Source organism: Eufriesea mexicana, unplaced genomic scaffold (genome assembly GCF_001483705.2).
Source record: "Eufriesea mexicana isolate 0111107269 unplaced genomic scaffold, ASM148370v2 scaffold18152, whole genome shotgun sequence".
NCBI lineage: Eukaryota > Metazoa > Arthropoda > Insecta > Hymenoptera > Apidae > Eufriesea > Eufriesea mexicana.
This window is the reverse complement of record NW_016925480.1, coordinates 317,389-333,290: the sequence shown is the minus strand read 5'-3', so window position 1 is coordinate 333,290 and position 15,902 is coordinate 317,389. Positions and strand designations below refer to the sequence as shown.

Sequence of the window (15,902 nt, the reverse complement as noted above, 5' to 3'; positions counted from 1 at the left end):
CCGGGGGGGGGGGGGGCCGTATCCGGATTGGCCGGTGATAAACATCGTGATAGAACGATGGTTAATGATTGGGAACGTCGAGCATGCGGAAAATGAAAGTGGAAATCGTCGGAACTGTTGGCGACATGGTCGAGGAGGTAGGAAGGTGGCTCGGTGAAGGAAGACACACTCCGTTCCATATTCTTTACGTCATTAATATTTATAATTCGTACAAAAATACATGTATTCTGCTATTTCGGTAGAAAAAAAAAAAAAAAAGATAAAGAAAGAAGGTGAGATAAGCGAGCTGTTTTCCGAACGAAGATCGCTAAAGTCGGGCTGCAACGGGTGAGTCTCGCGTTTCTTCGTGTCCGTGACTCGCGCCGCCATACTTGCGAGGCTCTGCGACGTTCGACCTCGGAGGGACCGGCCTCTGGAGCGACGTGTTCGTGTACCGGAAGTCCACCCCTGTCGCGATCTAAGTAGAAGAAGAGATGCGTATGCGTTGTTCGACGCGTGCCATCCATTCCGTCCTTCTTTCGACTCGTTCATTTCTTCTTTTCTCTCCTGTGTCACCTAAAACTGCGTGTCGATCGCCTGATGTCGCTGGCGCATGATCGCCGTCCGCTCGTTTGCCCGGTCGGCGATCAAACCGACACGATCGTCGTACGAATTTAATGATAACCGTGGCTACCGGACCAGTCGTTGCTGTAGCCGAGGTCGTGATGAATCGGGATTGCCTTCTCGACCGGGTAAGGGACCGGCACTTTGACCGGGACCGGGACTGCCTTCTCGACCGGGTAAGGCACCGGCTTCTCGATGTGGACGGGGTACGGTCTGTCTACTGGGACCTTAACTTCGTATGGGACAGGCCTCTCGACTGGGTAGGGCACAGGCTTCTCGACTGGATAGGGATGCGGGACCGGTACTTTCACCGGGACAGCGTATGGCTTCTCTACTGGGACTGGGTACGGTCTGTCAACTGGTATTTTGACCGGAACTGGCACTGGTCTCTCGACTGGATAGGGTACTGCCTTCTCGATGTGCACGGGATAAGGTTTGGGTACTGGCACGTGGATCGGGCGGTCAACGGGAACCTTCACTGGGACTAATCTTTCCACTGGATAGGGTACGTGGACCGGAACTTTGACTGGCACTGGGACTGGCTTCTCGACCGGGTACGGCTGAGGGACCGGTACCTTCACCGGTACCGGGACGTGCTTCTCCACGGGGTAAGGCTGTGGTACCAAAACTTTGACTGGGTATGGACGATCGACTGGCACGTGGACCGGGTATGGGACCTTCTTCTCCACGGGGTACGGTTGGGGTACGTGTACTGGGACCTTGACGAGGACCTTGACTGGATAGGGCTTCTCCACTGGGTAAGGTTGCGGTACGGGAACCTTCACGGGGACTGGTACCGGTTTCTCCACGGGGTACGGCACGTGCTTCTCCACGGGGTACGGTACTGCGACGTTCTTCACGACGGTCACGGTCTTGACATGCTCGTGCCCACCCCCGTTCAGGTATCCTCCGTAGCCACCGACATAGCCGCCATGGCCCCCGTAGCCGCCATGGCCCCCATAGCCGCTATGGCCTCCGTAGCCATTGTAGCCGCTATACCCGTTCAGTTCCAAGCCTCCGTGTCCAGCGGCTCCGATGTCGTAGCCACCGTCGTAACTGTACCCGTAACCGAGACCCAACAGGCCTCGTTTCTCTTGCTTCTTCGTGGATTGGTCGTCCAGAGAAGACTCCGCTTTCTCAGCCGACTTGGCGACCTCCCCGGCCCATGTGGATGAAACCAACAGGACGATCGCTGTCGTGCAGATCTAAAACCACGAACAGAACGTTAGTGTTTCGCCTAGGCTGGATTACAACGTCTGCGCGCTCGAAAACGAAAGCGATTCGAGAGAGAAACCGGTTGAAAACGGATCGCGCAGGAGGATTTCGAGTTTCTAGACCAGAAGACACTGCGCGAGTCGTGGATTGGGAAACGTTTCGGACCACCGATTTCACCGGTACGTCTACCGGGAAACTCCCTGAAACTGGATTAGCTATTGATAGCTGTCAACGAGATCACTCTGTGCTCGTCTACGAGTCGACGTTGCGGACGATTCCCGATCGCGGACAGGTTACGAACGATTTCCCGGCAAGGAAAGCCCTCGACGCGGAAACTATAACCGGGAACCGAGCACTGTCTCGACAGAAATCATTCACTGGCCGTCACGAACGTGTCTTTGCGGTCTAGTCACTGTTCGACCCGCTGTTCCGGTAGCCGGCTCCCAGGGGCCGATAATCGTCCCCCTCGTGTCACTCGTCCACGTACCAGGATTCTCATTTTTGCTCTCGAGATATTCCAGGTGCGTCCAGAAGTGAACTGGATGCTGATTGCCGCCGGTTCGTCGCCTTATATACGCGGCATACTTTCGCCTTCGCCACCCGGGCCCAACACGCCGTACCCCCCACGTTACACCTCTTTGTTCGCGTAGAACGACCACGATCGGCTACCACTCCCCTTTGGGAGACACACGACTCACCTCCCCACGCCTCTCGAAAACGTCCCTCTCCTTGGGCAACAGTTTCGTTTTCTTCTTCGTCCGCGGATCCCCACTGTTGGCCACCTCGGGTTCCAACTGTTATGTGTATACCCGGTACCCCGATATGCGTGTGAGTCGTTTCGAGTGCCGGACACCTCACGTAGCTTTGACGTTTCTTTCTCTTTTTGGACCCTCTGTGACTCTCGTGCAGCTCTGGCGAGTCTCGCTTTTCGGGCTAGATGAGCAGGTTGAGGTAGGCTGTTCTGTTCTCTCTGCTGCTATCTTCGCTTCGTCGTCTCAGGGCTACTCGTTGGTTAAGGGAGCAATCGAACAGGAGTAATCGCGTTCCTTATTCGGTCGAGCAGGCATCTTTCGAGGAGATTATGGCGGCATTACTCGTGCCCGAAACGCAACGTAACTTTGAGCAACTTTCGACGCAAGAAAGCCTCGGATCTGACGTAACCTGCCGAATAATCCATACACAAAAATATCCCTGTCACGTTGCATCGGCTCGGTCCTTTCTCTGCAGCTTCGCCTCAACTTCCGACCGTGCGTAATTGGCATTCCAACCTGTTGACGCGTCTAAAATAACTGTCTCCCATATCCACCTATGCGTCCCTGTCCCACCCTATCCTCGTCCTCAACCTTCGACCCCCAACCTGTGCCAAACACCGGACCTCACACCGGTAGACCTTCGTTGGAAGAGGAATCGCCTGGAAAAGTTTGGAAGGCCAAGACGAGAGGGAATCTCTGTGGTAAAATTTTCGCAATGGAGTCACGACTCGACATCGCTTCGCTTTCCTCTCCTTTTCCCTCTTTCTGTCTGTTTTCAGCCGGACATGGCCGTCGGCGATGCACAATAATCGGGCCGGTGCAGCACGCTCGATCCTCTTCCCTTTCTCCCTGGTACCGTTCCGTTTTCGTCCTTCCTCTCTCGACGGCAACCTCGACGGTTACGTGTGCACCGGTGCCGGCAGTTAGTGCTCACCCGTAAGGATTTATCCGCAGCCGATCTCGTGGGTGCAACCATTACTCCCTTTCATGAGACACGCGGTCCTACGTCACGATTTCCCCTCCCTTTTGCCAAGCCTGGCCCCGGTTCCGTTTTCTTCAGCGTACATAGACACACGTGCACACCGCGAGCCAGGCCTACGTGCGCGATGCTCATTAGAAATGTATAATACCCGGCCGATGTTTACGTGGGTCTCTGCGAGATCGTTAGGATCGTTATGTAACAGGTGTAGATGCTCGCGATTCGTGGATCGAGAAAATTGGCGATCGAAATGTGAGCGGGATCTCGAGGAGCGATTTATTCGGAGAGGATTGCGCGCTGAAGCGCCATGGACGTTTTAATAAATTACGCCGGTTAAATCGAGCTGCTTCTTCGGTAGGAATATTAGGTAATGCGAGCTAAAGGTCCCGGATCATTTTCCACCTGGATGGAAGGTGGTCCGCGAGCGGGATTTGAAAGTCCAATCCGATTGGCACCGTTCAAATTGTTATCTAACGCGTAGACAGAAATATCAGCGATCGGAAAGCTCGAAGACATGTCTCGAGTAGGTTTTCCAGCGACGAATCCACGTATATCGAATAATGGCGGCCGATGGCGGTAGAAGCTCTCCTTGAATCCGATCACACACCGTCCACGCTGTTTTCCTTGCCTTGGACTCGGATGGGAGCACCGGTTCCCAGAGCCTGGTCTCGATTTCTACCTCGATTAATCCACGTGGGCAGAACTCAAAGGTCGCCGGATAAAATTCGCCAGGATACGCGAATCCACGGCTACGTAATCGCCAGGCAGACATTTTTCCTTCCAATTTCGTCTTCGTTGGTCGCTCGACCACGGCCCCAATGGCCGCCAAGAGGAGTCTTTCTCTCCCTCTTTCACCGGTCGAGAATCGAGCACCGAAGTCGTCGGAAGAAACTTTCGAGGGCCTCGAGGATGGCCTCTCTTATCCCATCCTATCCTGTGCTATCCTGTCCTCCGTTGCTTCCAACGGAGAATCGATCGGTGGTTCTCTGCACCAGCTGAAATGGCAGATTAGTATCATCGTTTGGCACCGGTTCTCGGTGATCCTCGTTAGCCGATTTCTCGGCCAGATACCGAGGCTCGCGTAACGAAGATATAAACGAAGGCGGACAGCGATTTAACGCGCCGCTTACGAGGAGACATTTATAGAAACTCGTATTCGCTGGAACCTCGTGACGAACTTGCTGGAAATCGGTTACGCTAATGAAACGAGATCTCAGGATAGCTAGATTTGTCGGAGCTCGGTTTCTAACGGACGAGGAAGATTTTTATGGCGAATGGGATGTTTGCCGGAGGAACCGATGGTCGAAAGCGTACAAGAGAGCAGGTCGCGCGAAAGCGAAGCCAAAATTCGTGGCTATAAAACAGACGGGCCAAGGTGTAATTACGGTCGTTACGAAACTATCGACGCTCCAGCGGAGAACCGAGGGCGACATTCCTCACTTTCGCGATCGCGGTCGTAACAGCTCTCGTGAGGCCACGGCGCAGCCTCTATTTCTATGGAAAGTAGAGGAACGCGAGCGTAACAACGATCCGCGAAGGATAGTCCCGCGTTTTATTACGTAAAGGTCGTCGTCGATGAAGAGTCTCGGTGAAACGGCCGCTTTGTCTTCTTCTTCGTCTTCCTACTCCCCTATAGCCCTCTCACTTTCATCGTATCGCCACCCGGCGAGGATCTATTCGAGGAGGAAGATGCACGATCCGCTGTGGAATCGTTGAAAGGAATCCTAAGTGGCGAATCGACCTCGATGACACTGACCTTCAGCACTCGTCGCTATTTCTTCAAGCTTCGCAAAAAGTGGCCACGCTTGAGGTCACTAAACGCGTCGCTGATTAATAGATTCACGATCGACAAGCTCGGCTACATTTCCCTCATTCAAGGATTTCTGTTCTTGCGGTTCTTGGCTTTCCCAGTGTACCGTGAATCTATCGCTGAAAAAGAGGGCACGAGATGAATGTGACGAAAGGCTAGAGACATTTTTCTCCGTGGATTAACTCTGACCATTTGACGAGCACCAAAGACACGCGTGGCAAACGCTAAATTCGCTTTCTCTCGTATTTCACAGGAATTTCGTGGCAGGGGTCCTTCAGTTCCAACTGTATCGCGCGTTGTGCCAAGCTGCTGGCCAGAGGAACGTGGATGATCCCAGGAGACCTCTTCACAGGTGCGACTACTACAGAAGCTCGGAAGCTGGCAGGATATTGGGGTGAGTGGACACTTAAGGACATTCCTGCGTGTAAGGGGTGGAGAAAAGGGGGCTGGGTTAAAACGAGTCTATAACTCGATGACCGATTTGACTTTATTCAGTTGGACACGATATTCGCGTAAAACTTCCGTGATCCGTTTTTCAACCTGCCCTTTCAACCCTTTGCACTCGAGAGGCGAGTCACCATTTAATCAGTCAAATCAGTCACCATTTAATCAGATTCTAAAGACCGACGTTAATTAATATACCAAATTTAAAATTACCCAACGATGTGTATAAGGTCGAAGAAAAATAATTCTACGTCTTAATTTGCATATGATTTCTCATTTACCATTTTAAAAATATCCTCGACTCTATGACAGAAGGTCTCGAATTACTATTTTTCTGTAACGAAAAAGTCATCGAGTGCAAAGCGTTAACCCTTTCGCTGTTTACCATTTTAAAAATATCCTCGACTCTATGACAGAAGGTCTTCGAATTACTATTTTTCTGTAACGAAAAAGTCATCGAGTGCAAAGCGTTAACCCTTTCGCTACGATTATCGGGTATCGCCGCGAAATCTCTTGTGTAGAACGAAGCATCGTGCGAATGATGGAAACATTACGATCGTGAAGTCTTTATCATTCGAGGCCAAGTCTTTCGAAGGAAACAAAAAGAAAGAGGAGAAACCAACCATCGCAATAGCGCTTGCAATTCTTTGCGAAGAGGAACGCTAGCACTTGTCTTAATTTTTGCTTCATTTTTGTGACCAGTGACTATAGTCACCTGTCGTGTGTAGATGGCGTTTCATGATCGGTGATTATAATCGTATAGTAGTAGCAAAAGAGTTAAAGTTGGGCCCCCTTTGTTAATCCACCGCGAAGATCAAGCGGATCGCCACTTCGTTTCGAGACTCCAGTTATCACTGGTGCTCGTCATTCACGTCGCCTTATCGTTAACCGGAGCTCGCATACAGTCACACACTCCTACATGTGCTTATATCGATAGTAGCTGAGAAAATAATTCCGAGATTCGATAATCGGACGTTGCACAGCGATTCCGCGGGCGTTAGCTAACCTAACTGGTGCCGGGACAGCCTTGCCACATCGTAAAAGGCTGGCGGAATGCTTCCGTTTGCCAGAAAGATACACAGGCAACTCGTCGTTGCTTGGGTTAGGCTGCAGGCGAACAAAGCGAACGACTTTCTCAACGAGATGATAAATACATCGAACGTAACCGTTACTCGTTTCCTCTTGTCCCTGGTGCAGCGCTAGCGAAGCTGGCCCCCCATTTGACGGAACGGCCTCGCGGAAAGACAGAAGGAAAGAAAATGGAGGAGGAAAAAAGGCGAAGCTGAGCACGAGCGCCGCTTTGCCAGCAAAGGCCGCATTAAAGTGTCGTAAAGCGTGAACGCGAACGTAACTCCGGCTAACAAGATTGACGAGGGAACAGCACGAAAGGTGTCTGAACGATTTCTCGAGGATCCGTGCGCGAATCCGAATAATCGTGCTAGTTTAACGCGGCCTCGTTCATAGAAAGTCCATAAGGTCGGCGTATAACGATTAAATAATCGATAGAAAAAGTTCCGGTTTGCGAAACCGACGTACTTTCCCTTTCCGTCTACCACATGGCCCCGTGATCGTCGCTGGATCATTTCGCCGTACTTTTCCCCGGGCTTTATTTGCCTAAAAGTTACCGCAGATCCACGAAATCGAGCGTCCAGCGTGTTTCCCCTGCCTACGAGCCTGACGGAAAATTTAATTAAATCTCACAGCTTTATCCGCTTCGGAGAAGATAAATCTTCGTTTTTGCAATTTCGAGAATATAAATTCTTTCTTTTTATTCCTTTTTTTTTTTCTTTTTTTTTTTCTTTTGGCAACGCGATTTCGAAAGCAATCGTTTCTGAATATTTATTATTCGTCGATTTAATAACGAGCTCGGCTATAAATCCACGTTCTACGTGCCCGTAGGAGGCGGATTGAAAAAGTTTGCGAACGCAGGATTCCGAAGAGTAAAGAAGGAAGACGACGTGTCACCCTATTAGCGGAACCCAAGGAAGTTGCGCGGGAAAGAAAAGAAATCGATTCGAATGACGGGAGGAAATAAATTAATATTGGTCAAAAATGGCGAACCCCGTTTGAAGATTCTATCATTATATATTCCAAGGTGACACGGGGAATATAAAACGTCCTCTTTTGAATAAACCATCCTTGTTATGAATATTCCAGGCCCCTCGGAACGGGCCTCTGCTCGGCAATTTTAAAAACAGAAATTTCGGGTTTGCCCGATTAAGTCAGACGAGTGGCATGTGAACAGGTTTCACGGGTTATTCAAAAAATATCTGGTCGCAGGGGTTTTGATATTTTTTGACCTGGTTAAAATTCAAGGCTGCCAGTCGGCGTGTACATTGTCAGGCATGGATGGCCGAGTGGCTCGTTCCTTTTCCAACGAAGCTATAAAAATATTTCACAGTTCTTTATTCCGTCGTAATAATAACATTCCTTTACGCATGATGTATCAGCGAGCAACTACTTTTGTTTCCATTTTCGGGAATTATCGGCGGTATGACGACACGGGGATAGCTAGACGTCCGTGGCAGAGGAAAACAGATACCTCGAGCTGCTTTCGTAATAAATATTCGTTTAAGAAATATTGCAAGAGGGTTCTCGTTAATTGCAGCGATAAGGGGACACGACGGAGTGTTGCGTCGTAAAGATGAGACGGCTATGGCTTCGCAGGTGTAAAATCGCATCATCGATCGCTTACGTGAACGGTTGATTGCGAAAAGCTTACGGGAAAGTCGAAAACTCGGCCATTAGTATCAGATATTATCAGTCGTTTCACCGTATTGCGTTGGAAAAGATTCCTCGAATCTGACTAAACACCTATTGGCGTTAATTATATATACACCAGGGAAAAAGGAAACGGAGAAATGTTCGAGCGATTTCCATAAATTTGAATCCCGACATGGTCCTCGTTTCGTTTTTGCTTAATCGGAATCATTCGATGAAAATATTTGGATAAAATTCAAATTGTTCTCGAGAAAAATAGGTATTCAGGTTTTCGGGGATACGCGAGACCTTGGTCCGATATGTCCTTCGCGAAGTTTAATCGGCGAACCTACAGAAGCCTTTCAACCTATGAGACTCCTTTTTCCTCCTCTTCCTCCTGTATTTCAATCCGTATAAAACGAGTATAAATTTCGAATAACATGTTTACACGTTTTAACCATCGAACGTTGTCACGCTGATAATAACGGGACGCCCCTCCTTCCCCTCTCGTAATCGCTAAGAAATTGCACGTCCGAGCACTTTCACTGGGCCCGTCATGAGAACGAGCAAAAGGAATGCGCGGGACATTTATTAAACGGCGAGGAGCTTCTTACACCAGCGCCACTAGCGGTCCTCCGCGTCACTGTTTCGGGGCCGGGAGTGGGGATGGCGATGCGTGAGGCCCTGAGAACAGTGCGCCTAACGCGGACACTGTCCGTGGATCGTAAATCACTCGCGATACGAGATGACACTGTTACGCGACATTTCGTGGGCGTTCGACGGTAGAGGATCGTGTGTCATTTATTTGCATATCGTGGACCGTATGATCTCCCAATTCCGCCACCTTCGGCTACGAGTCGATGCGAACTATTTTCACCCGACAGATTGCCATCGATTCCGGTTCTTAATAAAAGAAGATACATGGAGGCACGCCAGATTACCGGGTTAGATTGAAACGAACGAGCTAGACTTTCAAGGTCCGCTGAAGTCGGCATTCAGAATCTTGGAAAGGACTCAAAAAGAAGTCACCCTCCGGACAAATGATCAAGTGGAATATAAGGCACGTGGATACACGCGGAGATGGAAGATATCGCGCGGAAGATGCAATAGGAAGAGACCTATTATATCGATCTCGCAGCGATCCGATCTAAGTCCCTCGACAACCTCCGGCAGTGAGCACAATCTGGGTCAACGAGAGGGAAACCTCCCGGTTCCGCAATTTTCTTGCCAATTCGACGTTAGTTCCTGGATTCCGCGAACACGCGTGGTGATCGATTTTAACCGAAAATCCTGACTCGGAGTAGGAAAAATGGCGCGTCGCGTGCGCCGCCGTTTCCTCGTGAGGAACGAATGAAGAAATCTCGAGGAACGAGCAATTAAAAGCGATACAGCTGTCAGAAGGTAAAGCCCGAGATAATAAATCGTCGCTATCGCTTGGGAGGATCTGCAACCGATTTCTGTTACGAAGAAATTATCTGTTTACCGGGCGCGTAATGCGCACTCGTCGGGTGATTATGAAATTTTGCTCGTAAAATCCGGATTGCGCAAGAAGATCGCCTGGATACCTTGCCATTTTCGAAAACGATCCACCGATCGAATATCGTATATTTTTCAACGTGCCGCTCTTTTATCCGCCCGTTCTTTTATTTCCCTTCTATACGTGTATTTATTTTCCTTTATTTTTTCGAATTTAATTTCGCCGGGAACAGCAGGCGCTCGAAATTCATTAAATTATTCACGCGACGATCGTTCAGTTTACCGTCGAACGAGCCGCCATTTTCTCTGGCTGCACGTGTCGCCAACGTCACGCTAATTTTCATCTTTAATCAGCGTACTCGATTCGAGAATTTCCGCTGTTTTCCAGACGCGTTCGCACGAGCAGAGAAATACAATTAACGATAAATGTTAAAGGCCGATCCCGATGCGCCGCACGGGAAATCTCGTTTCCTCTGACAAGATGGACGCCGCGGCGGCGTCCGGCCGATCGATAGATCGAAATCAACCGGCAGACCGGCGTCCAATGGCCCCGACTTCCTGTAATCGAAGGACGATCTCGAACTCTCGCGTTTTGCGATGTTACGAAAGCGATTGCGTGGCGTAAAAAGGCGCGTGTGTCGCGTAAGTACACGCAGTTACGCGAAGAAACTCGCGCGGCGTGGCTTGTTACGCGTTGCACTTCCGTTTTACGGGGCCGTGTAACTTTACTCTCGACCACGAGAGGGAGAGAGAGAGAGAGAGCGACGCCACGTGGAAGAAGGTGGAGGAAGAAGGACAAGAAACGCGAAGAAGGAAGCGATATATCCAGGGAAAGATTTCTCGTCGCGACTCTCCGACTTCCTGAAACTTGTCCGCGACCTATTTGCAATTCGATGATCGATAGAAATTCTGCTCCGTCTTCCTTCCCCATTTTCGAGGATCGTTCGATTAGCAAATCGATTACAGAGGCAATTTGCGTGCACGGATGGCGAGAATGGAATCGTTCCGAGCGTGATAATTGCTTTTTATTATTCATGCGAACGACGAGACCGAACGAAACAGGTATTTTTGGCATTAAACGGTCTCCACCGTCGAAATGATCGTTCCACTATTACGTGTGCCGCTGATTTTGTCTTCACCAGTGCCTAATTAAACACTCGCGACGGGTGCAATTATCAATCGAGGAAAAAGAACGAATCTGCACCGTGTACGAGCCAGAATCGACGACTCCGCGGATCGCTAATTAGATCCAAGCGCGCGTAATTAAAATTCTAATTAAATTTTCAATTATCGGAATTCGAAGACCGCGAAAGGTTCGATCGGCACGGTGCCTCGATCGGCTGTTCGAGATTACACAACCGTGCACTCGACTGTCGACGATTTAATGGACCCGATTAAGCAGCGATCGATCGAAACCGATGCAAATCGAGGGTCCGTCCTTGGGCCCGGTGCATCGACGATTAGGCCGCGTTTCGAAAGCGCCTGGAATTATGCAACCGGCGAGTAGTGGCCGGGAGAAAAGTATCGCCGCATTTTCCAATAACAACAGCAACGATTACCAACTGCACCGCGTTCTCGACCGTTCGATATCCCATTGTGGGCCTGTCAAGGTCTCTATCAGGCAGCGAGCAAATAACACCGGGCGCCTATCGTGCAAAACCGATAACCCTCTTAGCCAAATGACACGCGTTTCCCACACCGGTGTCAAAGATCACCCTTAAAACGTAGAACGTAACAGTGGCTGGCTCGTGACTCGGTTCCACCGTGCACAGGAGAATGGAAATCATTCCACACGGTTTTAGCTGGAACCGAACGAATCCGAGATACCCTCGAAGACAATGCAGCTACCGAGCTGTACTTGAAATCGCGGAAGACGGAGGAGTGTTGCCTCGCCGAGGCTCGGTAGGGAAATACCTCCACATTCCGGATAATATTGGTCCCTTCATAAAATTTCCAAGGATCAATATCGCTATGGCAACACAAGGGCGAAGGTTCTTGCAACGGGAAGCTTCTTCGATTGGTTTAACCTCGTAACGCGATTCCGAGCTTTCTCGCCTCTGCCATGTTCGCGGGTGCTCCGAGCTCGTCAGACGTCGGCTTCGCAGTTTATTCCAATTCCCGACGAATCTTCACGTAAACGAATAGGGTGGATGCCGAGCAAGGCGACGCGTTAAATACGCGGAATCAGCCAGCATCCCGCGTTGCGAAATATCGGCGAGCGAGGCAGGAAAGTGGCGATTTCGCTGGCACCGGAAATTGTGAGATCGATATAAATTGCACCGGGGCATACCGAAATATTTTTGCTCGTCCGCTCGATTCCCACGGGAGGCGTGGCTCGCTCGCGAAGGAACCGGAAGCGGGCTGCAGCGTGGCCTGCATCCAAATAACTTTCCAAAAAGTTATGTCACGCTGCTCCACCTTTTGCTGATCGACACTTTTCACTTTCGTGAAATCGATTGTCATATTTTCGCTCCTTATATGCCGCTTCGTACACGTGTGTATACATTCATAACACGTACACGAAGAAAATTATGAACCGAAAATAAAATGTATACAAGGTACAACGATAAATCATCCTCCGTCTGATGGAGGTCCGCCGGATTGACACTTTGACCGAATCCAAATCTTCTCGACCCCTTCCTCCGGATCGATTATGCTTCCTCGACTGGTCTGTAGTTCAGGCACTTGAAACGCGAAACTGACAACTGGTCCACGACGAATTTTCAGTGCTCGAGCTTGCAGTTATTGCGCTATGAGGACTATGAGAATCGTCGATTGCTGTGCACCCTCTTACGCAAGATCTGCAATGATCTAGGAGACTTCGATCAGCTGCACAATCCAAGTGTCTCGTATTAACAATTCTTCGTGGAAACCTTGCTGTTACAAAAAAAAAAACGAATCACCATCGCAGATCGGATCGAGATCGGTTTATATAACGCGTAACATTGTCGTGGGGACATAACCGGGATTACGGCGAGGTATGAATCGTCCGTCTAGGAATCGGCGGCCCAGGAAACGGGAAAACGGGGGAGAGAAGGCGACGCATTGGGACGAGAAGCAAAATACACTTGAATAACAGCGAAACTCTCCCTGAATCACGTAACGTGGCTGTTCGGCGATTTTTCTTGCGTGATCGGCGGCGAAAAATGCAGTCCTGCTCGTTTATAGCGATACCGTGACGTCGTAAGGAAGGATCGAATGGCTCCATCGATCCATCGGGTTGTCGTGAGGAATTTCTTCGACCCGTGATTATTGCTATAGTTAAACAGCCCTATGACCGTCTCTGGAATTGTCTTTTTCGACTCGTGATCACTCTCGATCGGCTATCGTGTCAACGACCTCAGCGACGTTCACTCGCGATCGATTCGCCGCGAGGGACAGCTAATGACTCCCCTAGAGCAAGGAATGGCTCTTCTGGATTCGATTCGAGATATTACGAAGGCTCGGGACGTCGAATCAACTGGCAGAGTAATTAATACGGTTACCGTGTCGAAAACGGGACGAGGTTGTCCGCGATGACGACAATGATGATTATACCAGCCGACAGCGATGAAACGATCGCGCTCAACCGGTTACCCGTATCGGAGAAAATTCAACCGGATTATTACCCGGCGTTGTTACGAACACGTCACGATCGATTACGACGAAGTCGTGCCGTCGATCAGCGCGCGAATTGACGCTAGAAAGGGCAGCTAACCGTATGTATCGACGATCGAGCTGGTGTCAGGGCGGAAGGAATGCTATAAAACCCATCTTACTTGGCGGTTTTATTCGGTTTTATCGGCTCGCGAAGGTTGTTTCTCTCCTGCTTCCCGGGTCCGTTCTTGCAGACAGGAATTAATTTAACGTCGTAACTCATATGCGCCGCAGAGGTTGTGACACACCCACCGGGAACTCGCGAGCGCCCTCTAGTACACACTCGAACGCGTTTGGAACACCGTCGATTGCCAAAGATAGACTAATTAGCAAACACCGGGACCTGGCTGGAAGAAAGGCTCGTTACGCGTCTTTATTTTTCTCTCGTTCCAATTCCCCGCGCGATTTTCCTCGCCCGAGTTTTTCATTGTGCGCTGTTATGCGCACTGTCGCAACCGTGTTTCGTCTAGAAAGCGTCGCCGGTAATCTCGTTGAAGCCTAACAACGCACGAATTACGAGCTTCGTTCGCGGCAATTTGACTGGGGCCTCGGCTCCGACGCGTTGCGTTCGCCGATCGACGCCGGTTTTCCGCGTTCCGCTTCGCGAAAACGCGCAACCTTTGTACCGTCTTTTCGTTCGCAGAAAGATCATGGAGAGAGGGTCCTCGGCGCCGTGGCAGGAGACGCTTCGAGAGGCCATCGGCGAGGACAGATTGGACGCGGCAGCGCTCAGGGAGTACTTCAGGCCTCTCGAGGACTGGCTGAGAACGGAGAACCTGAGGACCGGTGACGTGGTCGGCTGGTCTTACGGTAAGAAAGTCAATCGTTGTTGCTTTTGTTATCCGTCTAACCCTTTCACCGTCTATCCTGATCCACGTGCATCGCGCGTTATTGCTCGCCAGAGTCCAAACAGTAGACGCTAATTGGAGAACGCGTTTTGCTCGGGACGATCGACCGGTTCTCGATTTCATCGCGAGGTATATAATCGAGTATTACGTAACTCAACGAGAATAGTGATCATCGGTTAGAATATGCTGGTAAATGATACCAGGGGTGGGAATAAACGATCTTAATTAAGAAGGTCTGTGTTGGAGGAGGTCCTCTTCCCTCCCCCACTGACAGCTGGGTCGCAGGTATCCTTGGATGTGATGGTGGTGCTAGAAGAGGACCTTAAGGGAAGGATGCGTTTCTCGTCCCGTCTGTTGGTGGACTCATCACATCAACCTTAGACCCGGAATTCTCGATTGTCGATGTTAGGCCACGACTTCATTTTTCTTTTTTTTTTCTTCCTTTTCCCTTCCTCACGGCTGTTGAAGTCGGCTGGGTCGCAGGTATCCTCGGTGTGGCGATGGTGTTAGAAGGGACCTTAAAGAGAAGGATGCGTTTTTGTCCCGCCTATCCATCCAGTAGTCCCGACCTGCTTAGTGGATTCCCGTCTGTTGGTGGACTCATCACATCAACCTTAGACCCGGAATTCTCGATTGTCGATGTTAGACCACGACTCCATTTTTCCTTTTTTTTTCTTCCTTCTCCCTCCCCCAACAGTTGTTGAAGTCGGCTGGGTCGCAGGTATCCTTGATGTGGCGATAGTGTTAGAAGGGACCTTAAAGAGAAGGATGCGTTTTTTGTCCCGCCTATGTGTGCATCCAGTAGTCCCGACCTGCTTAGTGGAGGACTCATCACATCATCCTTAGAGATCCAGAATTGCCGACTGTCGACGTTAGGGCCACGACTCCGACTCCACTTTTTCTTCCTTTTTTTCGATCTCCCTCCCTCCCACGGTTGTTGAAGTCGGCTGGGTCGCAGATATCCTTGAATGTGACGGTGGTGCTAGAAGGGGGACTTAAAGGAAGGATGCGTGTCTTTGTCCCGCCTTGTCCGGCGGTCCCGACCTGCTAAGCTAGCTAGTGGACTCATCACATCAATCTTAGACCCGAAATTGTCGCGATTATCGCCGTTAGGCCACGAGAGACTCTATACCTTCTCTTTTTTTCCCTTCTCGCTCTCCCAACGGTTGTTGAGAAGTCGACTGGGTCGCAGGTTATCCTTGGATGTGATGATGGTGGTCCTAGAAGGGTCTTATAAAGGAAGGATGCGTGTGGTTGTTTTCGGTCCCGCCTGTCCGGCGGTCCCCTACCCTGTTAGTAGACTCACATCATCGCATCAACCTTAAAAAGATTGGGAATTCTCGACTGTCACCCGCTAGGCCACGACTCCATTTTGCCTCAGACCGGGATACTATTAGAAGATCGGGAAGTTGTATATATAGGAAGCGGAGGCTCTTCCG

At 50.2% G+C, this 15,902-nt stretch overlaps 2 protein-coding genes across 2 annotated transcripts in view; one reads left to right on the top strand and one right to left on the bottom strand.

The window, feature by feature from the left end:
* Ance-3 (angiotensin-converting enzyme Ance-3) overlaps window positions 1–15,902 on the top strand; it is a 44,618-nt gene that overhangs the window by 23,877 nt on the left and 4,839 nt on the right. Inside the window, exons 11-12 of the mRNA XM_017909507.1 lie at window positions 5,613–5,753; window positions 14,259–14,425. Coding sequence (XP_017764996.1) covers window positions 5,613–5,753; window positions 14,259–14,425 — 308 coding nt within the window. The remainder of the gene's footprint in view (window positions 1–5,612; window positions 5,754–14,258; window positions 14,426–15,902) is intronic.
* Window positions 654–2,346, bottom strand: LOC108554291 (repetitive proline-rich cell wall protein 2). The gene is made up of 2 exons (XM_017909508.1): window positions 2,306–2,346; window positions 654–1,808 (listed from the first exon to the last, which is right to left on the bottom strand). The coding sequence occupies exons 1-2, from the start codon at window positions 2,315–2,317 to the stop codon at window positions 654–656; spliced, it is 1,167 nt and encodes a 388-aa protein (XP_017764997.1). The 5' UTR covers window positions 2,318–2,346.